The sequence below is a fragment of the Protopterus annectens genome, chromosome 3.part1 (genome assembly GCF_019279795.1).
Source record: "Protopterus annectens isolate FY-2018-M chromosome 3.part1, PAN1.0, whole genome shotgun sequence".
In the NCBI taxonomy this organism is placed as follows: domain Eukaryota; kingdom Metazoa; phylum Chordata; order Ceratodontiformes; family Protopteridae; genus Protopterus; species Protopterus annectens.
The window spans coordinates 1,834,742,758-1,834,763,495 of NC_056732.1; the positions used below are offsets into that span (position 1 = coordinate 1,834,742,758).

Here is a 20,738-nt window from a genome sequence, read left to right on the forward strand (position 1 = left end):
TTCGTTGTCTTTAGTACCTGGTTTAAGCCAGGTTTCAGTGAGACAGAGGATATCAAAGGCATAGAAGTCAATTATAGCATGGAGTTGTGTGATTTTGTTGTTGATGCTACAAATATTAAGGTGTGCTATAGACAGGGAGTTATTAGAGAAAGGTGAGATAGAGATGTAAGCAGTATGGTTAGAAAGGTCATGGTTGAGAGCATTATTGGGGCCAGGGTTGGGGTGGATATCTCCATGTAATAGTAAAAGGGTTTGTGGGATTGAAAATGTCTTTGTGGTTTTGGAGGGTACTAGATAGAACCGTTTCGAGGTTAGAGACCTGATGTGGTGTAATTTGTGGAATAGGGGGGGAAGGTAGGGAGAGGATGAGAGGATGTTAGTGTGTGTTTGTTTAGCTAGAGGAAGAATGGAGGTTGTGTGTGTGGCTAAATTAGGAGAACTGCTAAGGGTAAGATGTTCATAGGAAGTAAAAGAATAGTGTATTAGAAGAATGTTAAGGAGTAGCAGAAGATAAAGAAGTTTAAGGCTTAAAACCATGTTTTTAGTGGGGTGAGGTTAGGAAGGTTGGAACTAGCAGAAATAAAATGTTAAAGAGTGAGTTAGGGCAATTAGAAAGGGAATATGATGAGCGGGGTGTGGTAGTAAGATAGGAGTATAGAGTTAATGAGTGTAGGTGGGGCAGGTGATGTGATAGGAGCAGAGTGTGTTGGGGGTGTGGTCAAGGAAGTATAAAGGTAGGACCCCTGGGGGTGGGTGGGAATTGGGGGTAGGGAGGGGAGCGGAGTGAGCCCGCAGGGCGAACGGAGCGGGAAGAGCCAGTGAGGGGACCAAAGGCAGTAAAACAATCAGAGAAAAAGAGAGAAGCACTATTTATGGTGAAGGGTAAGAATAAAAACTATAGGGTAGAGTGCAGGGAGGAAAGAAGTTGGGTTTGGGAGATAAGACCAAGTATAAGGTAGCTAAGTGAAGTAGCAGAGTAGGGTGCAGTAGATTAGAATAGTATGGTCAGTACTAGGGGATGACAGGAGGCAGAGTTCTCACAGCTGGATAAAGAAAATCCTGCTGGCAGAATGAGCCTTGCTTGAACAGTTACTGAGATATCTGAAGCTCTTTATGCAAGATTACAAAATGAATATTCACTGCCTTTATTAATAAATGCCACCAATGTAAAGATCAATTTATCTTGAATAGTTTGCCATTTACATTTTTCTAGTAACAGTTATGGTTCCAGAGATATGCATATTTGTTTGAACTGTAAGGCAATAACTTCATGTTTTTAAAGGCTCAAGCAACACCCTGATGAGGTCTTACTTTTGACCACCATGTCGCCATAGCGGTGAGGAAATCCTTTTATGCTTTGCAACTTATAAGTAAGGGCAAGGTATCTAGGTCCAAAGAGGTCATTATCCCACTGTACTCCACCCTTATCAGGCTAGTGATAGAATACAGTGCTCCCTTTGGTATGTACCTGAAAAGGCACATGCAGCAACTAGAATGACCTCAGAGGTTCCTTACAAAAAGAATACAAGATGTAACAAACCTGCTTTATGCAGAGTGCCTTAAAGCCCTCTCCCACTACTGAATCTCCTATGGATTGCTGAAGGGTGATCTAAGCCAGGCTCACAAGGCATCTGCAAACCCCACACTTATGAATCTCTTGCATATTAGTAAATCAAACAGTACCAGAAATATAAGGTCTAGAAACTTGAATGTTGTCTATAACGTAAACAGAACACACTGGAGAGACAGATATGTGTCCCAGAGACTGCCCCTCCTATGGAACAGGCTACCCATCCATATGAAGCTCAGTCTGTCTATTACCCAGTTTAAGTGCAACCTAGACCAGTGGATGAGGAATAGGAAATTCACACTGGGCCTGGCGCCCATGTCTCTTATGGGCAGAGGTAGCTTATAAATGCCTGGCCTTCAATGTCTTATTTGGATGCAAGACATTATTATTCTTTCGGGAAAACTTGGCTGGGTTTAGAAAGCTCCCCTGGGTCATTGGCCTAGTAACAATCCATGAAGTTATAAATCAGCAGACTCACTACACTCCTGCTATGTATTCAAACTATGGAATGCTGTCCCCACAAAATTAAAAATTTCAGACAAATTATCAGACTTCAAAATAGAGCTTAAACGATACCCAATTCAACCCTAGACATGCTCATGGTCATATCCAGGCTGACAGTTTCTCCCATGACTTCACTCTCTTCCAAAATCTTCTCAAACCCTTCTACCTCATTGTCCAAATACCATCTTGCCTAACATCCCCTGTGACATTTTCTTATCTCACTTCATCTTTTGAATGTCACCTCTCAATTCTTCTCTCTTTCTATAATATATTTCCCCTAAAATCTGAAACTTGTATCCCCTTTCAGTCTCCTTTTCCTTAACTACTCTTTCTCTCAAGCACTTTTTGACAATCTCCCTCACCTTATTTTCTCTATGAAACTTCTACAACCCTTTCACTAACTCTCACACTCAATACTCAAAACATATATTTCTCTCCCTCACTTACATCAATAGCATCAGCAGTCAATCAATGTTGTACCTTAATGTAGAGATCCTAGCTGCTTGTACAAAATCTGTTACAGGTAACTACTTTCCAGATCAGATATACTGTATGAATTTGTCTGTCATCAATCTATATATGCAACCTATTCTATAAATCTTGTATTTTACTGTAATTCATGAATGTAAATATTACTTACACGTACACTTGTGCTGAAAACAATGTTGTTTTCAAATCTAAAATTGTTAATTGCAAGTTTATGTAAACAAGCTTTTCTCCGTGGGCCTCTGCTGAACATGGGTTACATCCAGTTGGACTTTTTTGGTCAACGAAAACAATAAATAAATAATTAAATATAATACAGTATGTACAATTTAAACTAACACATAAGACAGTGACTAAACAGGATTATATACAAGGAAAATACACAATTTGGAATACGCACTCCTGTAAAAAAGATTAATATAATAACAAACATGATGGTGGGTACATTTCTAACTGTTTTTACATTGCAAAGTTTGACTGGACAATAAAGGGGGTCCATAGATATGTAGGCTGAGGCAGACGATAGATGTACCTTCACCGAGGTGTAACACAATCCCATTTTAATTTCAGGTACACATTCCAAAACCTTTGGCACTCATGCCATGCTGGGGTTTGATTCCTCCTTTGGCACAACAGGGAACATTTCTTCCATTTAGTCAAGTAGTACTGCCTAGAACTACAGAGGCCTCTTAGCTTCTGCCATGGTTTTAAGGAAATCTTAAAAGAGCAGGTACCTAAAGGGTAATAAGGTCACATTGTCTATTCAGTGAAACGGAATGTTTTCAGGTTTAGATGCATGATAAAAACCTTGAGCTGCATCATGAGTTTCAAGTACTGAGACATAAAGTTTCTCCATCACCAAATCAATCAGGATGGAGAACAATGCTACATCAGCCAAATGGATATTATCAGTATCATCTTTTGCCTCTAAAGCAGTCAGAGGTGCTGAAAGCTGATGAAGGCTGGGAAGGCAGAAGGTGAAAAGGGCACCTAGTAATCTAAAAGAGCATTTTTTTAGCTGTCTACTGTCATAACAGAATCATATCCATGACACAAGATGCATATAGTGTAAATATGGCGTTTATATCACGCTATCGAAAGATGAAAATAGCAAACGCTATTTCATCGTACCTAAAACATCTAAACCACATAATATTGAACATTCAGAACAGCAAATTTTTTCCTTGGGAAAAAATTTGCTATTCCGAAACACATACATACAACACAAGCAAACCTAAAAACCATCAATCCACACACATACACTTATAATCCTACAACTAACCCTACACTAAACTGTACATACACTACTATCTATCCACTTACCTTAACCCAAACCTTAACCCTAAGGTCCATCACTATCGCACACTCACTTAACCCGCACCCTAACCCTAATTCACTTAACCCACCCCTAACCCTAATTCGCCTAACCCGTGCCCTAACCCACCTAACCCACCCCTAACCCTAACTCACCTAACCCATGCCCTAACCACCACACAATCGCACACTTACTTGAACCCGACCCGTACCTTTCAACCACAGCACTGAAAATAGCAAAGCCACAGAACTGGCCAATCAAATTCTTTCCCTAGGAAAGAATTTGATGTTCTGCAGCTTTGCTATTTTTAGCATTCGCTCAAAACGGGTCGATATTAGAATATTTGAAGTGTTAAACCTTTGATGTTCTGATATAGACCCTAAATATGAGCTACATTTGGAATGACTGTACAAAAAAGTTTTAGAAATGTATAAATGAAGCTAATGTTGCACCTATATGGTATGTGATCCAGCAGCTATGTATTCAAAAGCTAAGAGAAAAAAGTGCATTAGTGATGTAACACACTCACTATTGCCACACATACAGCAAATGTCACAGAGGAGTAGAGGGGAGCTGTTAAATACTTCATTCAGACTCTTTCACATTTCAGTTCAGAAAATTATGTCAATGCAAAACCAAATATATTACAATTTTAAATATGTTTAAAAATTACTCTTCATTTTGAGCCTTGATTCCCCTGTTATTTTTAGCTTTGTCCAAAAATCTTGAGGAAAGAAGTTGATTGGTAATCTTCCGAAACACTTACATAGATGTTTTCATGGTAACTGTGAGTTCAGGCTACCTGGAAAAAGACATTATATTACTCAAATCATCTTCTTCTGTCTGCCTAAGCTTGCATTTACCTCAGAAATGCCGACTGTCAAAGCCCATTTACAACAAGGGCCAGGACGAGAAAAGCTCCGGCAGATTAAGTTACTCAAGACAAAACATTATTTTATTACAATGATACATTACGTAGATTGTATCAAGATGTCTTAAGAACAGGTAATTGTTCTTTACTGATACTATACAAAGACAAAACAGATAGTTCCTATGTAATGACATTACACATGACTTATAACACACAAGTAAAGAGGCTTACAGTATAGATGTTAGAAATAAATAGAAATGAGGTAAGGAATCTGAAACATTAGTTAGCAGGTAGATAGTTAAAGCTATAAAAGGTAGAGAGGTATTGTATAGCTGACAAGTCAATAACAGTGGGGTAAGAATAATAGGTTATTTACTGACACAGAACTTAGTTATAAGAGAGTGAGGTAAGAATATTAGGGTCTATGTTAAATATTCGAACATCCAAAATGTCGAACGTTACATGGTCAAGACCAAATGTTTGACATTTGGATGTTCGAATATCAAAGAAAAAAAAAAAAAAAAAACACACCTTACTGTGAGCAGGAGGGCAAGCCCCCCTGCACCCCCCACACACCCCTACTTAAATATACAAACTCCGAGACCATACTTCAGTGCAGAGAAGGGAAATTCTCCCTATCTGCACAGTAAGGCACTATTGAAAGTCAATCTTCAAACACTTGAAATTTCGAACGTTTGGTCTTGACCATGTAACATTTGAAATTTTAAGCGTTCGAAGAAATGACATAGACCCGAATATTAGGGTACTTACTGAGGCAGAACCCGGTTATAAGAGAGTGGTGTAAGTATTTTAATGAGATGAATAAAATGGGAATGTCAGGAAGAAAGTGAAATGCAAAGTTGGGACTACGATGCAAAGATAATGGAGGAGGAATTGTATAAAAAATGTGTTGTGTAGAAGGGATGTAGGGTAAGAAGGGATAGTGGGTGTGATAAATCAAGATGCTTAAAGCAAGAAAAAATGTAGAACTCCACACCGTCAAATACTTTAATAAAAAACAAAGCTTTCAGATACAAGATATCCTTTTTCAGTGTCTTACATACAAACTCTCATAAAAACAGCATTTTTAAATATAATCTAATTACATCACATGACACAGTCAACCTACCAAAATACATCAATTAAAATCAACAATTAATCTTCTTAAAAGGACAAGTCATCCATAAGAAATATGCATACAAATCTATATAAAGAAATATACAAGGGTAAATATCATAACCCTACTATAAGTCTATTTTTTTCTCACTTTTTGTTGTTTAGCTTTTAAGATTGGTTTTAGTGTAACCTGTTTATTGAGGCCTGGATAGTTATCCACTTCCAAGTGGATAATCCATTCATATTCCTTTGTATCCACATCACCACATCTCACATTTGAATATATAATGTGCATAACCCTAAAGCTAAACTGATGTGTGCCACCACTCTTTTCAATATGTTGGGCCAAGGAATTAGTAAGTCCCTTCCTACGTATATCTGACCTGTGTTCTATTATCCTGTCTTTTAGTCTTCTCATTGACTTTCCAACATAGAAACTCATACAGTTATTACAGGCAGCAAGATATATAACAGATGATGTATTACATGTAGCAGTACAGTGGAAAGTATACCTCCTACCACTAATGGGGTGCACAAACTCCACTGATTGACTAATGCTAGAGCAACATGAGCAATTGTGACAAGGAAAGGTTCTCTTTCTATTAAACACAGGGACAGATTTATTATTTAAAGAAAAATCTTTATAGCATAAAAGCTTCTTTAAGTTGTCACAGTTACGATAGGTGAATAGAGGTTTTTCCGGGAGCCATTTCTCATGGCCAGGTATGACCTTTAAAATGTCCCAGTTGTTTTTTATAACATACTTTACTGATTCACTAGCTCTGCTAAAGGTCATCAAGTATCTCAAGGGTTGTAGTAGGGCCAAATTTCCACCACCAGAATTGACGTCTCCTTGAGGGGAAAATAGGGTTTAGCCCTAGAACCCCTTAACTGTATCGCATCACTTTTAGCGATTTCTATTTCACTTATATTATAACCCCTTTCCAAAAATTTTTTTTGTCATTTCTTGCATCTGTACTTCACAAACATCCAATTTAGTATTTAGCCTGCTAGCTCGCATATATTGGCTCTTAACAACACTTTTAAAGGTTCTTTTCACATGCATACAATTTTTATGCAAATATTTGTTTACTTGCACCTCCTTTTTTATATAAAAGTTTCTAATCCAGAATCTGTTATTTATAGCCCCACATCTAAAACGTTCAAAGAAAGAAAGAAACATTACAAAAGGTTATTTCACATTTTAAAAATTCAACAGTATTATTTAAATAACTACAGAAGTTCTCATTCCCATGCCAAACCAAAAAGATATCATCCACAAAGCATTTATAAAATAAAATATTTGAAGCATATAGATTAATCTCACCATATACATTTATCTGATCCCATTTGCCCAATGTTAGATTAGCATAGGTGTTGGCTACTGTAGTACCCATGACTGTTCCTGATATCTGATAGTATACCTGTTTATTAAAGGTAAAAACATTATTCTCCAAACTAGTTCTAAGAGATCACAAAGAGTCTCAATACGTCTAGCAGAGAAACAGCCATATTCCTGTAGAATTTCTCTTATACAGTCAATTCCATAATCATTAGGAATGACCGTAAAAAGAGATTTTATATTTAAGGTTACCAAAATGAAATGGTCATGGGTATTGTTATCATACCAACCATGCATCTGGGTCAGGAAGTCACCAGTATCCTTAATATAACTAGGTATATGCTTCAAAAAACTTTTCAACACATCTTGTAAGTAGACAGATAAAGGCTCCGTTATCCAAACCCTCCCTGAGACTATTGGTCTCATTGGAGGTTTTAATATGGACTCATGTATTTTAGGGAGACCATATAATACAGGAATGGTTGGGCATGGTACACTCAAGAAGTGGAAGGTGTCAATATCTATAGCCTCCATTACTTGCAGATCATAGATAGACATATTTATTTTACTTATCATATTGTCTACTGCCTTACCATCAATTAGTTTAAAGGTTTGTCTATCTGACAGTAATTCATCAATGGTTTGCAAATAGTCACACACATTCATTAGTACAATGGCACCCCCTTATCTGCTTCTTTTATAACTATTTCATTATTATTTTGCAGAGACTTTAATGCTTCAGATTCTTCAGCAGTTAAGTTATACAACTTGTTTAACCTTCTTTTACTATAAAAATCATGAGTTTGCTTTTCACAAATATTGTTAAACACATTAATAACAGGATCACTAACAGGAATAAAAGTACTACTTCTTTTAAGGTGACCATCCATAGAATTGCCACTACCCTTAAAAATATTTCTCAAATTTAAATTCCTTGAAAACAGGTTCAAATCTGTAATTGCATTAACCAAATCATAAGTCCCAGCAGGCACAAATTAAATTCCATGAGATAATAACGACATTTCTGCACTGGAAAGTTCATACTTAGATAAATTCACAATCAGAGGGCATTTTGGTAACTCATTTAAAACACCAGGAACATTTCCATCAAAGCCTGCTCTCATTTGACTATTTTGTGCAGTATTAAATAAACTCATAGTTAAACTACATTGTCCAAGCATATTAAACTCATTTACACATTCCCATAATTCATTATAATGACTAAAGATATTTTTATCAGAACCTGCTATTACCTGACAGTCACTGAATAAGTCCACAGTCAAAGGGCGTTCCGGTAACTCACTACATCCATTTAAGTCACCAAAAGCATTCACATCAGAGCCTGCTTCCATTTGACAGTTTTGTTGAATATTAGATGAATTCACAGTCAAAATACATTCCGCAGGCATACTATAGTCATTGAGATGCTGCCAACCCAGCTAGCTGAAATTTTCTAAATAATTATATATCACTTGAAAATATTAATATGATTTATATAGAAATGTGAAACTGCCAGCCCAGCCAGCTAGAATTTTGCAAATAATTCTATGTCATTTGTATATATTAATATGATTTGTATGCTTGTCTTACACATGCAAGAAAACTGTGTTATGTGCTGAGCTTCAAAAATGTAACCACAGTTCACCCTGCTGGAAAAGAGCAGAAATGTGTATAAACTATATGCCAAGGCAAATGTATGTTTTCATAGTAGAAGTTGGAATATACAGAGTTAACTTGCAAAACTCTAAGAAAATAAGTTGATAAGTAAGGAGTCTTACGATGTGTTATAAAGTTAGTTTATCTCAGCTAAGAGATAGGATGTGTAGGCTAGGGGGTTCTTTCTATTTTCTGGAAACAGAGGTAATTTCAGGTTTCCAAGGTAATTGTTTTATGACATTCGATTTCAGACAAGCTTCTAAGAGAGAATTGCTAGCTTCTCAGAGATAAGTATTTTTAACAGAGACATGTTAAAATTTAAGTTCCTGCTAGCCTGGGAAACTTAGACAGATGTGACAAGAATGATGTAATCTGAGATGATTCAGCAATAATGTGTACTATTAATTTAAGAACTATCTCTGAGAGAAAGTTAGTGCTTTTTGTATTTTGTTCTGGATCTGACAACATTACCAGCACTTTGCCTTGCTCTGTAAGCAAGTTATTTAAAACATAGTTTCTCTTAGAGATAGATAGGAATATAGCAAGATTAGTTAGATGTTTTCTTTATTTATGTGAGACTGTCCTACAATGTTGTTTTAAAGTATTTCCTATGATTGTGAATTCTATTGTCACTGTGATGAGTTAATGAGTATTGTCTTGTGCATTTATTATTTATTATTAAATATATGTAAACCTTTTAATTGTGGCTGGTTTTGTGTAGAGATATATAAGCTCTTAGGTTACTTGCGTATATATTTGGTGATACTGTACAAGCCACTCCTAAACAGCCTTCAATCTTTGTCATACTTACCATTTGGATAATAGCAACATTACACAGTAAGATTGGCAACCCTTTGGTAAGGGCCGTATAGTAGCCGATAAGAGTGTTTACTGGCAGCTGGTACTACCTTATAGTCTGGGAAGAAGTTTGCTTAGCTAGAGAACCTGTGTCAGCCTTCCCCAGATGTGTATGTGTGTTTGTATATAAATCAAATCTCAAAGTGTGTGTGTGTCAGCTACTTGGGCAGGGACACAAAGCACTGGTTGGACAGAGGGGGTGGTGGAGGGTTTGGCTTGACCACTTGGCTGAGATCTAAAGCCTATAGCTGTGCCAGTGGGGAGTCTTACTGGGGATCTGGAGAGAGAGGGAAAAAACGGCCCCAGACTGTGATCTCTGTGTACTGTTAAGAGAAATTGTACTTTACTGTGTGTGTACTTGTCATCCTCCCAATGTGCACATCCCTCACTGGTGTTAGTGGTTAGAATTGAGACTCCTTGATTACTGGTCAGTGCATGGGTGTCATAGTGGGTATGAACTAACAAAAGTAAACTAAGTTATTCAGGACCATGCACATGACCAGCTATGGGTCAAGCGTTTTATTATCTATTTAATTTGAGATAAAGGGTTAAATTAGTAACCACACCATTTTATTTTCACTATGTTACACACGTTAACAACTAAGCAGACCACTGACTTCCTTCTTTGTACTGCATTTTTTTTATTAAATAGACAAACATCTTAGCTCATTTGTGCCATGTCATGTCCTCTTCAAGCTCAGTTTCTTTTACCAAATCCTATACACACCGTTTTTTTACTATTTCTGTATCTGATTTCCAAGTTTCAGTGTCATATTTTTAATCTCTGTAATCATGTTTTCACCTCTTTTATAGATAGTTTGTCTTTGATTTTCCATTTTCTAGTTATATCTTTCTTAGACTCTACCAACACTAAAGTTAGCAATGCTTTTTCCTGTTAAGTGAGTGATATTTTACACCAAGTCAGCAAAATCATCTCTATACTAAGATTAAATTTTCTGCAAAGTATAAGACTAAGCATATTATTCAGATAATTTTTGTATCAAAGTAACTCCACACATTCCAAAAATATATACCCCCCCCACACACAAATGTCCTTCTTGACTGTTGCATCTACAACGTATGTCTGCAGGAACATTTGTTCAAGTCTCATAGGAGTGCAGACATATTTGTGTCCATGCAAAAAGTTTTCGTGATTTAACTGCATATCTGGGATTAAGACATATTTCCCCTCCAGTGATTACCTGTAGCATCTTTATTTAATCATTCTCTCTGTTGTATTTTTACTGTTATATCTTACTGTTTTCTCAACTCTAACATTGTTTCATATGCCCAATGTATTACGTTATTCCAGTCTGCCATTCCTGCTCTGCCCCAAGTTATAAAATGTACTTCTCATAGTTTAACCAAATCATCATCTAACCTCAATACATCTTCCTTGAGCTCTAACAATAGTTCTGTCTATGCAAGTTACAATTTGTCTACCTTCATCCCATTTTGTTACCTTTTGTCCTTTTATCACATCCCCAAAATCTCAATTCTTTGTTCTTTCTACTCTAAATGCTCATTACATTTTTTTTCTTATAATACACAACATTATCTATGGGTGGTAGTGATTTTCCAAGGTCTAACTTCTTTTAATGTAAAACCTTAGTTAACACTTTTATGAATATAAGTCTGTACACAATAATCCCTCCACCGCTTCCTCCAGACCATTAATTTACACTTAATTGAAAGTTTTAACAAATGGAATATATTTAATGTACTTACTGCTAATTATGTTACCCGGAAGCTGGTTTTGCTGCAAAGTCATTCCTCTGTCACCGTTATCAGATGGAAGAATCTTATCTTTCAAAATAAGTGACCAAAGGTGATCCACTGGGATGTTATACCCTAGAAATTAAAATGAAATGGAATTTAATGTTAAACTATATTCTTACATGAATACTTACATTTCCAAAGGGTTGTTCTCAAAATACAGCTGAAGGAAAAAAAAACAAGAACAGAGGTGCATTTCATCAAAAACCTTGTACAAACACAAGTTACCTCCTGAGTCAGATGGGTTCTTTTCATATTCTTATGTTACATTACTCATGTATTTTCTCTTGACAAGCACACCACCAAATCATTTCTCTAAATAAAGTAATTTGCACATTGTTAAACTTTTATTAGTGTGTGTGTGTGTGTGTATGTGTGTGTGTGTGTGTGTGTGTGTGTGTGTGTGTGTGTGTGTGTGTGTGTGTGTGTGTGTGTGTGTGTGTGTGTGTAAATATGTAAACGTAATACAGCAATTATTTTGGTAGCATTGAGATTCAGAAACATATAGTTCCACCAGTATTTATTACTGATTTATTGTATTTGGTAATTCAGCAAATATAGTGATATAAATAACTGCTTCAGTGTGACCCAGAGTCAGCTGCAGAAAGAAAATAAACTAAGTGCTGCATTCTTCTTCTTCTTTTGGCTTTTTCCCAGTTAGAGGTCACCACAGCGGATCACCTGTCCACTCAAGATTGGCAGTGGAGTTTTACAGTGTCGAGTTGCCAGCCCGGCGCCCAACCTTCTACAGAAGGCACACACACATGCACACACTCACACCTAGGGCCAATTTAGAGTGTCCAATCCATCTACAGCATGTCTTTGGGATGTGGGAGGGAACCGGACCACCCGGAGGTAACCCACGCGACCACAGGGAGGACGTGCAGTCTCCGCATAGCAAGCACCCCAACTGAGAATCAAATCAGAGAACCTCTTGCTGTGAGGCGGCAACGCTAACTGCTGCACCACCGCGGCCGCCCAAACTAAGTGCTGTATAATACAGAAATATATAGTGAAAACCACAGGAAAAGAAAATCCCAGTCTAATAAGAGATCAATATACTCGTTAAAGTAAATTAGATAAAGAGGCACATACAAAACAAAAACATATCAACACTGTACAATGTTCAGACAATCAAACTTCTGTCATGATCCAACACCCTGATGTCAGTGAAACTGTAATCTGCAATGAGACATGAAGTACATAACTATTTCAGAGCGGTGTAAGAGTTCCTTAAGTAGCACCGGGTTCAATACTTACCTTTCTCAGTAAGGTGTGCTGCATGAAGTTTGTATGAGAGAGAAATAACACCTGGAACAGTTCTGATATTTGCAGGAAGTATATTTCAGACTAAGAGGCATGAGTGGAGAAAGACCCATAACCTATATTAGGTTGAGCCCAAAGAACATCTAGATGGAAGACAGGAGATTCATGTTTAAGTACAGAAACATGACATAAGGTAGTTGTCCTAAGATGAATCATGTGTCCAAGTGGTCAGATCTGTATAATAGGAAGTATGGGGTATCTTCTGTTCACTCAACAGGTAGTCAGACAATGTTACAAAGAAAAGAATCCCTGTACTCACTTCTGGGAGCTAAGAGAAATACATTTTGCTCTTTCTGTCTCAAAGAAATTGTGATCAAATGCAGTTCATCAAACAAGCACTAAATGTGAGGAAAAAGCTTACATAAAGTAGGACAGATATCTACTGGTTTCACTGGCCTTAGGTTCCAAGATCAGTTTCCATTCTAACATACTCCAAGCTAGGAGCAAAACCTTATTGAACACCAGTTTAACTAGGACTTCAATTAAAGAACTTGGTTAAGACAAATACCTAGAAATGTACAGACACTGACAAATCCAAGACATATAGTACTCACAGAAGACATACCCTAAGTAAATTAACTAACAATTTAACATTTTCAAAAGTACTTTCCCAAACAACTGGCTGTTTTTCAGTTTGTAGATAAAAACCTGCATATCCAAAATAGTTCAGAAATCTCTTTCTTTAAACATATTTATACTTTTCTTGACTCAGTTAATCCCCTTAGCTCTATTGCTTCTTTGCAGGGGAGATTTGAGGTGGTATTTATACTGACTAGGGAAAACTTAGCCAGGACATAAATTCCGCTACTCTTTTAGCAGAAGCTGTAGGATCTTTTATATCCATTTGAGCTAGTACCAACTCAGGCAGATGCAATGTCCATTTAACGTTTTATGTGAAGGACTGAATTTTCAGGGAATTTTACTGGCATACCTTTTTATAAAACACCTCTTTGCACTGGGATGCTATCCCAATGAGGCAAGCTGCATCTTGTGTTTTAATAAAAACAAAATAAAACTATCCCTGGGATTCAATACCTCCTATACAAAGTATACACTTTTCTGAGTGATCAGACAACACAGACATAACTCACACCTTCCTCCTCCTAATTTTAATTTTTCTCCTGATATTCTTGCAGCTATAAATATTGACAGGGATTCATAAAGGTTACCACAAAGTGTAGACTGCATGTACACTTAGTGCAATCTTTCTGAGTGACTAGAAAGCACAAAAATGTGATAAGAATGTTCTTGAATACATATTATGTACACTTAGTGTAAGGCTTTATTGAATCTGTCCCAATATGTATTTTTATACCTTGCTATATATAATAAGTAGAATATCACATTCGAATTGAAATAGCTATTTTTGGGCCAGAAAACAAAACATTACTGCAGTTACAAGCAAGCTACTTTAATATTTAACAAACTTTTGTAAGTGAAGTTTCTATGACATCCAGAAAGCCAACAAGGAAAATGAACAGTGAATTAAAAAGGACAGCAACTGTGACAACTCAGACAGAGGGTATAAACATTATGGTGGAGATGGGCTGGGAAAATCGGACAGTAATGGTAACTGAATTGGAAAACTCTTCAGTCACCAAAGAGAGAAAGACTGAACAAATGTGTTCTTAGATTTTCAAGATAAGTCTGTCTTTGTTAGAAAATATTGATGCAAGTAACACAGTTGGCAGGAAACAGATGACCTTTTAACCAGGCATTCAGGGAAAATAGTTAATATGTAAACTGCAGACAGAATTCACGGAAAGGAGAACCAGCCAACAAAAAGTGATGATAAATGAAAACGAAGACTTTTATTTGACCACAAAACCAAATAAATCAAGTGCTTTCGAATAGTTAATACCAGGCTTTATCAAGATAAAAAGGAAACAGTGTAACATGGATTTAAATGTAAAACTTGTAGTCACATGATATCTTGATTAATTAATCTAATAAACAGTTAAAAAGACATTGTTCAAAAAAACATTTGAGAGAATTTTTTTTTTAATATAAATTAAAAGTTCCTTATTGAATAAGAACATTAATGTATAAAAAATGTTATAAAGTTGTAAATATTAAAATTAACTATAAATGTTAATAATAAATGTAATAGAATAAATATATACTTATAACACCTAGTGAAGTTATTTTAAACCCATCATTTAGTTTTGGTTATAACCTAGCCTTCCTAAGCCTGAGCACACTACTGATGTTGATGCTCTCATTCAAGCCAGGGCGCCTTGCAGCATTAAATCTAAGTTGCCATAGGAGCTCTCTGTACTCAAGATGTGTCTCCCAATCCCAATCATTTATCATCCAAATAAAAGTCTTCGTTTTTATTTACCATCACTTTTTGTTGGCTGATTCTCCTTTCCGTGGATTCTGTTTGGATTTAATAGTTTTTTGGACTTTTGTACTCATGTAAACTGCAGAGACAACTTAAGGTTTACAGTAGTACCACAACAAGGGCTGTATAGATCTCATGACAAATGCGTCAACACATGGATTTGAATTTCTGTTGATGATATTAAAATAGACAATGCACATACAGAAAATCTTACCATTGTGAGATTGAGAAAATAGCCAAGACCTATACTGATTAAAATGCAGACATATCAGCTAAAGGAGGGATTTATTTCTATTTTGTGGAGGAATGGAACAATCTTAAAATCTGGAGACACAAGAGCTTGTGTGGGTAATGATTTTTCACTACAAACTTGACCTAATAAAAGTGCCTTTTTCCTTCTATGAGATCCTGCAGAGAAATGAATCTTCGTTTCAAGTTATTTTATCCTTCATTACTTTGAGACTTTTATCCATTTGTATTAAAAATCTACACAAACCCACATCAGGTATGAGATGAACTGTTAAAGATAAAACAGATGGAGACAGGAGAAGGTGGCATACCACTCAACCTGGAAACATCAAAAATCTGGACAAGGGCCATGAAAAATTGGTACAAATCTGTACGCCGGTTAACATCTAATTTGCATACATAATTATGTAACCCCATCCACTCCAATGGAATTGTGGGATACCAACTTTCAAACACAAACTGAAGAACAGACAACCAAAATATGGCAGCATAGTCCCCCCGCAGCCATTCCAATGTCCCATTACCTGGCTATTTCGCCCCATTTACCATAAACACTAGTGAGTGCATACTGCTTTACTTCTACAATGAAGATTTGGATTTTAATTTTACATTTTGAGGCACATCATCAATGCACAAACACTAACAGACATCTGATAAACAAAGCAACACTGTCTCACAATGAAAATAGACTTGGCATTAAAACTTCTCTGCCCTTGAAATTCACATTCATTGAAACAGCCTTGAAACCTGAACCAGATCCAAGGAAAATACATCTAGCCAGTAGTGGATAAAGATTCCCTTTGGGCTGTTTTAAAATCACTGGCCCCTTGCACACAAAACAAGAAACATACATGTGTTCTTTTCTTTGATGCACCTTCCTGACTTTATTAAGTTATATTCCTTGTATAATACAGCACATGTGTTAGACAGAGCACATTTTAAATGTATTGTTTGAATGAAAATTTTTCCAGTAGGCTGTACTGTAGGTGATGAAAGAAAATGCATGAACCAATAATTACAAAACTGCCCAATTCAGAACATTTCCATCATAAAAGTCTACTTCCACACCCAAACTATAAACAGAATGACAGTAGTGTAAGCCATAGGTATCTTGCACAGCTTCTCTCACTTTCAATTTCAGGGTTTTTTTTGGGGGGCGGGGCAAAAGGTTAAAAACCAGGGACACATTTTAAACATTGCTTGTATAATTCTGGAAAGTTGCTAGAATAAAATGTGTTACCCCCATGCATGTTACTGGCAAGTCTTGAACCCAGAATACTATACACACACTACAGGTAGTGCAACATACCACTATGTTAAATCAGCAGTTTAAACAATAGGAAGACTGAAAGTTAATGGCTATCATTTAGTGAATTCAGTTCTCACTTCTCACCACAGCTCTCAAGTCTCAGCCTCTTAGCAAAAAAAAACGTGTTCAAACATCAAAGCCAGACTTGGTTATATTCAACTGGACGTATAAGAGAATTTAAGTACCTTTATCTGCACTTTTTTTAAAAAAAATACAGCATTTAATTTGATTTAAACTGTGTTGTAGGAATATTAACTGAACTGGCAGTTTTAACTCTGCTCTTCAGTAACTTGAACTGAAGTTAGTGTTTGCTGAATTTTGTTATTTGCCAGTAATTAAAGGTGTGGGGGTAGCCACATTCTTTGATTTCCTGTCCTTGCCTATTTAAGTGGTACAGTGTGAAATATTTTCTGCTTAAAACCTCAGCTTTGGCCTGCTAAGAACTTGGTTATATTCAACTGGATGTATAAGAGAATTTAAGTACCTTTATCTGCACTTTTTTAAAAAAATACAGCATTTAATATGATTTAAACTGTGTTGTAGGAATATTAACTGAACTGGCAGTTTTAACTCTGCTCTTCAGTAATTTGAACTGAAGTTAGTGTTTGCTGAATTTTGATATTTGCTAGTAATTACAGGTGTCAGGGTAGCCACATTCTTTGATTTCCTGTCCTTGCCTATTTAAGTGGTACAGTGTGAAATATTTTCTGCTTAAAAACCTCAGCTTTGGCCGGCTAAGAACTTGGTTATATTCAACTGGACGTATAGGAGAATTTAAGTACCTTTATCAGCACTTTTTTTTAAAAAAAATACAGCATTTAATTTGATTTAAACTGTGTTGTAGGAATATTAACTGAACTGGCAGTTTTAACTCTGCTCTTCAGTAACTTGAACTGAAGTTAGTGTTTGCTGAATTTTGTTATTTGCTAGAAATTACAGGTGTGGGGTAGCCACATTCTTTGATTTCCTGTCCTTGCCTATTTAAGTGGTACAGTGTGAAATATTTTCTGCTTAAAAACCTCAGCTTTGGCTGGCTAAGAACTTGGTTATATTCAACTGGACGTATAAGAGAATTTAAGTACCTTTATCTGCACTTTTTTAAAAAAAATACAGCATTTAATTTGATTTAAACTGTGTTGTAGGAATATTAACTGAACTTGCAGTTTTAACTCTGCTCTTCAGTAACTTGAACTGAAGTTAGTGTTTGCTGAATTTTGTTATTTGCTAGTAATTACAGGTGTGGGTGTAGCCACATTCTTTGATTTCCTGTCCTTGCCTATTTAAGTGGTACAGTGTGAAATATTTTCTGCTTAAAAACCTCAGCTTTGGCTGGCTAAGAACTTGGTTATATTCAACTGGACGTATAAGAGGATTTAAGTATCTTTATCTGCACTTTTTTTAAAAAAAAATACAGCATTTAATTTGATTTAAACTGTGCTGTAGGAATATTAACTGAACTGGCAGTTTTAACTCTGCTCTTCAGTAACTTGAACTGAAGTTAGTGTTTGCTGAATTTTGTTATTTGCTAGTAATTACAGGTGTGGGGGTAGCCACATTCTTTGATTTCCTGTCCTTGCCTATTTAAGTGGTACAGTGTGAAATATTTTCTGCTTAAAAACCTCAGCTTTGGCCGGCTAAGAACTTGGTTATATTCAAATGGACGTATAAGAGAATTTAAGTACCTTTATCTGCACTTTTTTTTAAATATACAGCATTTAATTTGATTTAAACTGTGTTGTAGGAATATTAACTGAACTGGCAGTTTAAACTCTGCTCTTCAGTAACTTGAACTGAAGTTAGTGTTTGCTGAATTTTGTTTTTTGCTAGTAATTATAGGTGCGGGAGGTAGCCACATTCTTTGACTTCCTGTCCTTGTCTATTTAAGTGGTACAGTGTGAAATATTTTCTGCTTAAAAACCTCAGCTTTGGCCGGCTAAGAACTTGGTAATATTCAACTGGACGTATAAGAGAATTTAAGTACCTTTATCTGCACTTTTTTTAAAAAAAATACAGCATTTAATTTGATTTAAACTGTGTTGTAGGAATATTAACAGAACTGGCAGTTTTAACTCTGCTCTTCAGTAACTTGAACTGAAGTTAGTGTTTGCTGAATTTTGTTATTTGCTAGTAATTACAGGTGTGGGGGTAGCCACATTCTTTGATTTCCAGCCCTTGCCTATTTAAGTGGTACAGTGTGAAATATTTTCTGCTTAAAAACCTCAGCTTTGGCCGGCTAAGAACTTGGTTATATTCAACTGGACGTATAAAAGAATTTAAGTACCTTTATCTGCACTTTTTTTTTAAAAAATACAGCATTTAATTTGATTTAAACTGTGTTGTAGGAATATTAACTGAACTGGCAGTTTTAACTCTGCTCTTCAGTATCTTGAACTGAAGTTTGTGTTTGCTGAATTTTGTTATTTCCTAGTAATTACAGGTGTGGGGGTAGCCACATTCTTTGATTTCCTGTCCTTGCCTATTTAAGTGGTACAGTGTGAAATATTTTCTGCTTAAAAAGCTCAGCTTTGGCCGGCTAAGAACTTGGTTATATTCAGCTGGACGTATAAGAGAATTTAAGTACCTTTATCTGCACTTTTTTAAAAAAAAAATACAGCATTTAATTTGATTTAAACTGTGTTGTAAGAATATTAACTGAACTGGCAGTTTTAACTCTGCTCTTCACTAACTTAAACTGAAGTTAGTGTTTGCTGAAATTTGTTATTTGCTAGTAATTACAGGTGTGGGGGTAGCTACATTCTTTGATTTCCTGTCCTTGCCTATTTAAGTGGTACAGTGTGAAATATTTTCTGCTTAAAAACCTCAGCTTTGGCCGGCTAAGAACTTGGTTATATTCAACTGGACGTATAAGAGAATTTAAGTACCTTTATCTGCACTTTTTTTTTAAAAAAATACAGCATTTAATTTGATTTAAACTGTGTTGTATGAATATTAACTGAACTGGCAGTTTTAACTCTGCTCTTCAGTAACTTGAACTGAAGTTAGTGTTTGCTGAATTTTGTTATTTGCTAGTAATTACAGGTGTGGGGGTAGCCACATTCTTTGATTTCCTGTCCTTGCCTATTTAAGTGGTACAGTGTGAAATATTTTCTGCTTAAAAACCTCAGCTTTGGCCGGCTAAGAACTTGGTAATATTCAACTGGACGTATAAGAGAATTTAAGTACCTTTATCTGCACTTTTTTTAAAAAAAATACAGCATTTAATTTGATTTAAACTGTGTTGTAGGAATATTAACAGAACTGGCAGTTTTAACTCTGCTCTTCAGTAACTTGAACTGAAGTTAGTGTTTGCTGAATTTTGTTATTTGCTAGTAATTACAGGTGTGGGGGTAGCCACATTCTTTGATTTCCTGTCCTTGCCTATTTACGTGGTACAGTGTGAAATATTTTCTGCTTAAAAACCTCAGCTTTGGCCAGCTAAGAGCTTGGTTATATTCAACTGGACGTATAAGAGAATTTAAGTACCTTTATCTGCACTTTTTAAAAAAAAAATACAGCATTTAATTTGATTTAAACTGTGTTGTAGGAATATTAACTGAACTGGCAGTTTTTACTCTGCTCTTCAGTAACTTGAACTGAAGTTAGTGTTTGCTTAATTTTGTTATTTGCTAGTAATTACAGGTGTGGGGGTAGCCACATTCTTTGATTTCCTGTCCTTGCCTATTTAAGTGGTAGAGTGTGAAATATTTTCTGCTTAAAAACCTCAGCTTTAGCCATTAAAAAAAAAAAAAATTTTTGGCTTTTTTTTCTTTTTTTTTTTTTTTTTTTTTGTTTTTTTTTTTTTTTTTTTTTTTTTTTTTTTAAAAAAAAAAAAAAAAAAAAAAAAAAAAAAAAAAAAAACTTGGTTATATTCAACTGGACGGGTTTTTAAGAAAAAAAAAAAAATTTAAAAGTTTTTCCTTTTAATCTGCCCCAAAAATTTTTTTAAAAAAAAATTTAAACAGGCCATTTAATTTGGAAATTTTTTTAAAAACCCCTTTTGGGGGTTGGTTTTTTGG

General features: G+C 35.7%; 1 protein-coding gene across 1 annotated transcript in view; it reads right to left on the reverse strand.

Moving 5' to 3' along the window:
* Positions 1–20,738, reverse strand: part of LOC122797899 (zinc finger protein 81-like) — a 275,414-nt gene that overhangs the window by 50,134 nt on the left and 204,542 nt on the right. Inside the window, exon 3 of the mRNA XM_044066417.1 lies at positions 11,447–11,569. Within this exon, the coding sequence (XP_043922352.1) occupies positions 11,447–11,569 (123 nt within the window). The remainder of the gene's footprint in view (positions 1–11,446; positions 11,570–20,738) is intronic.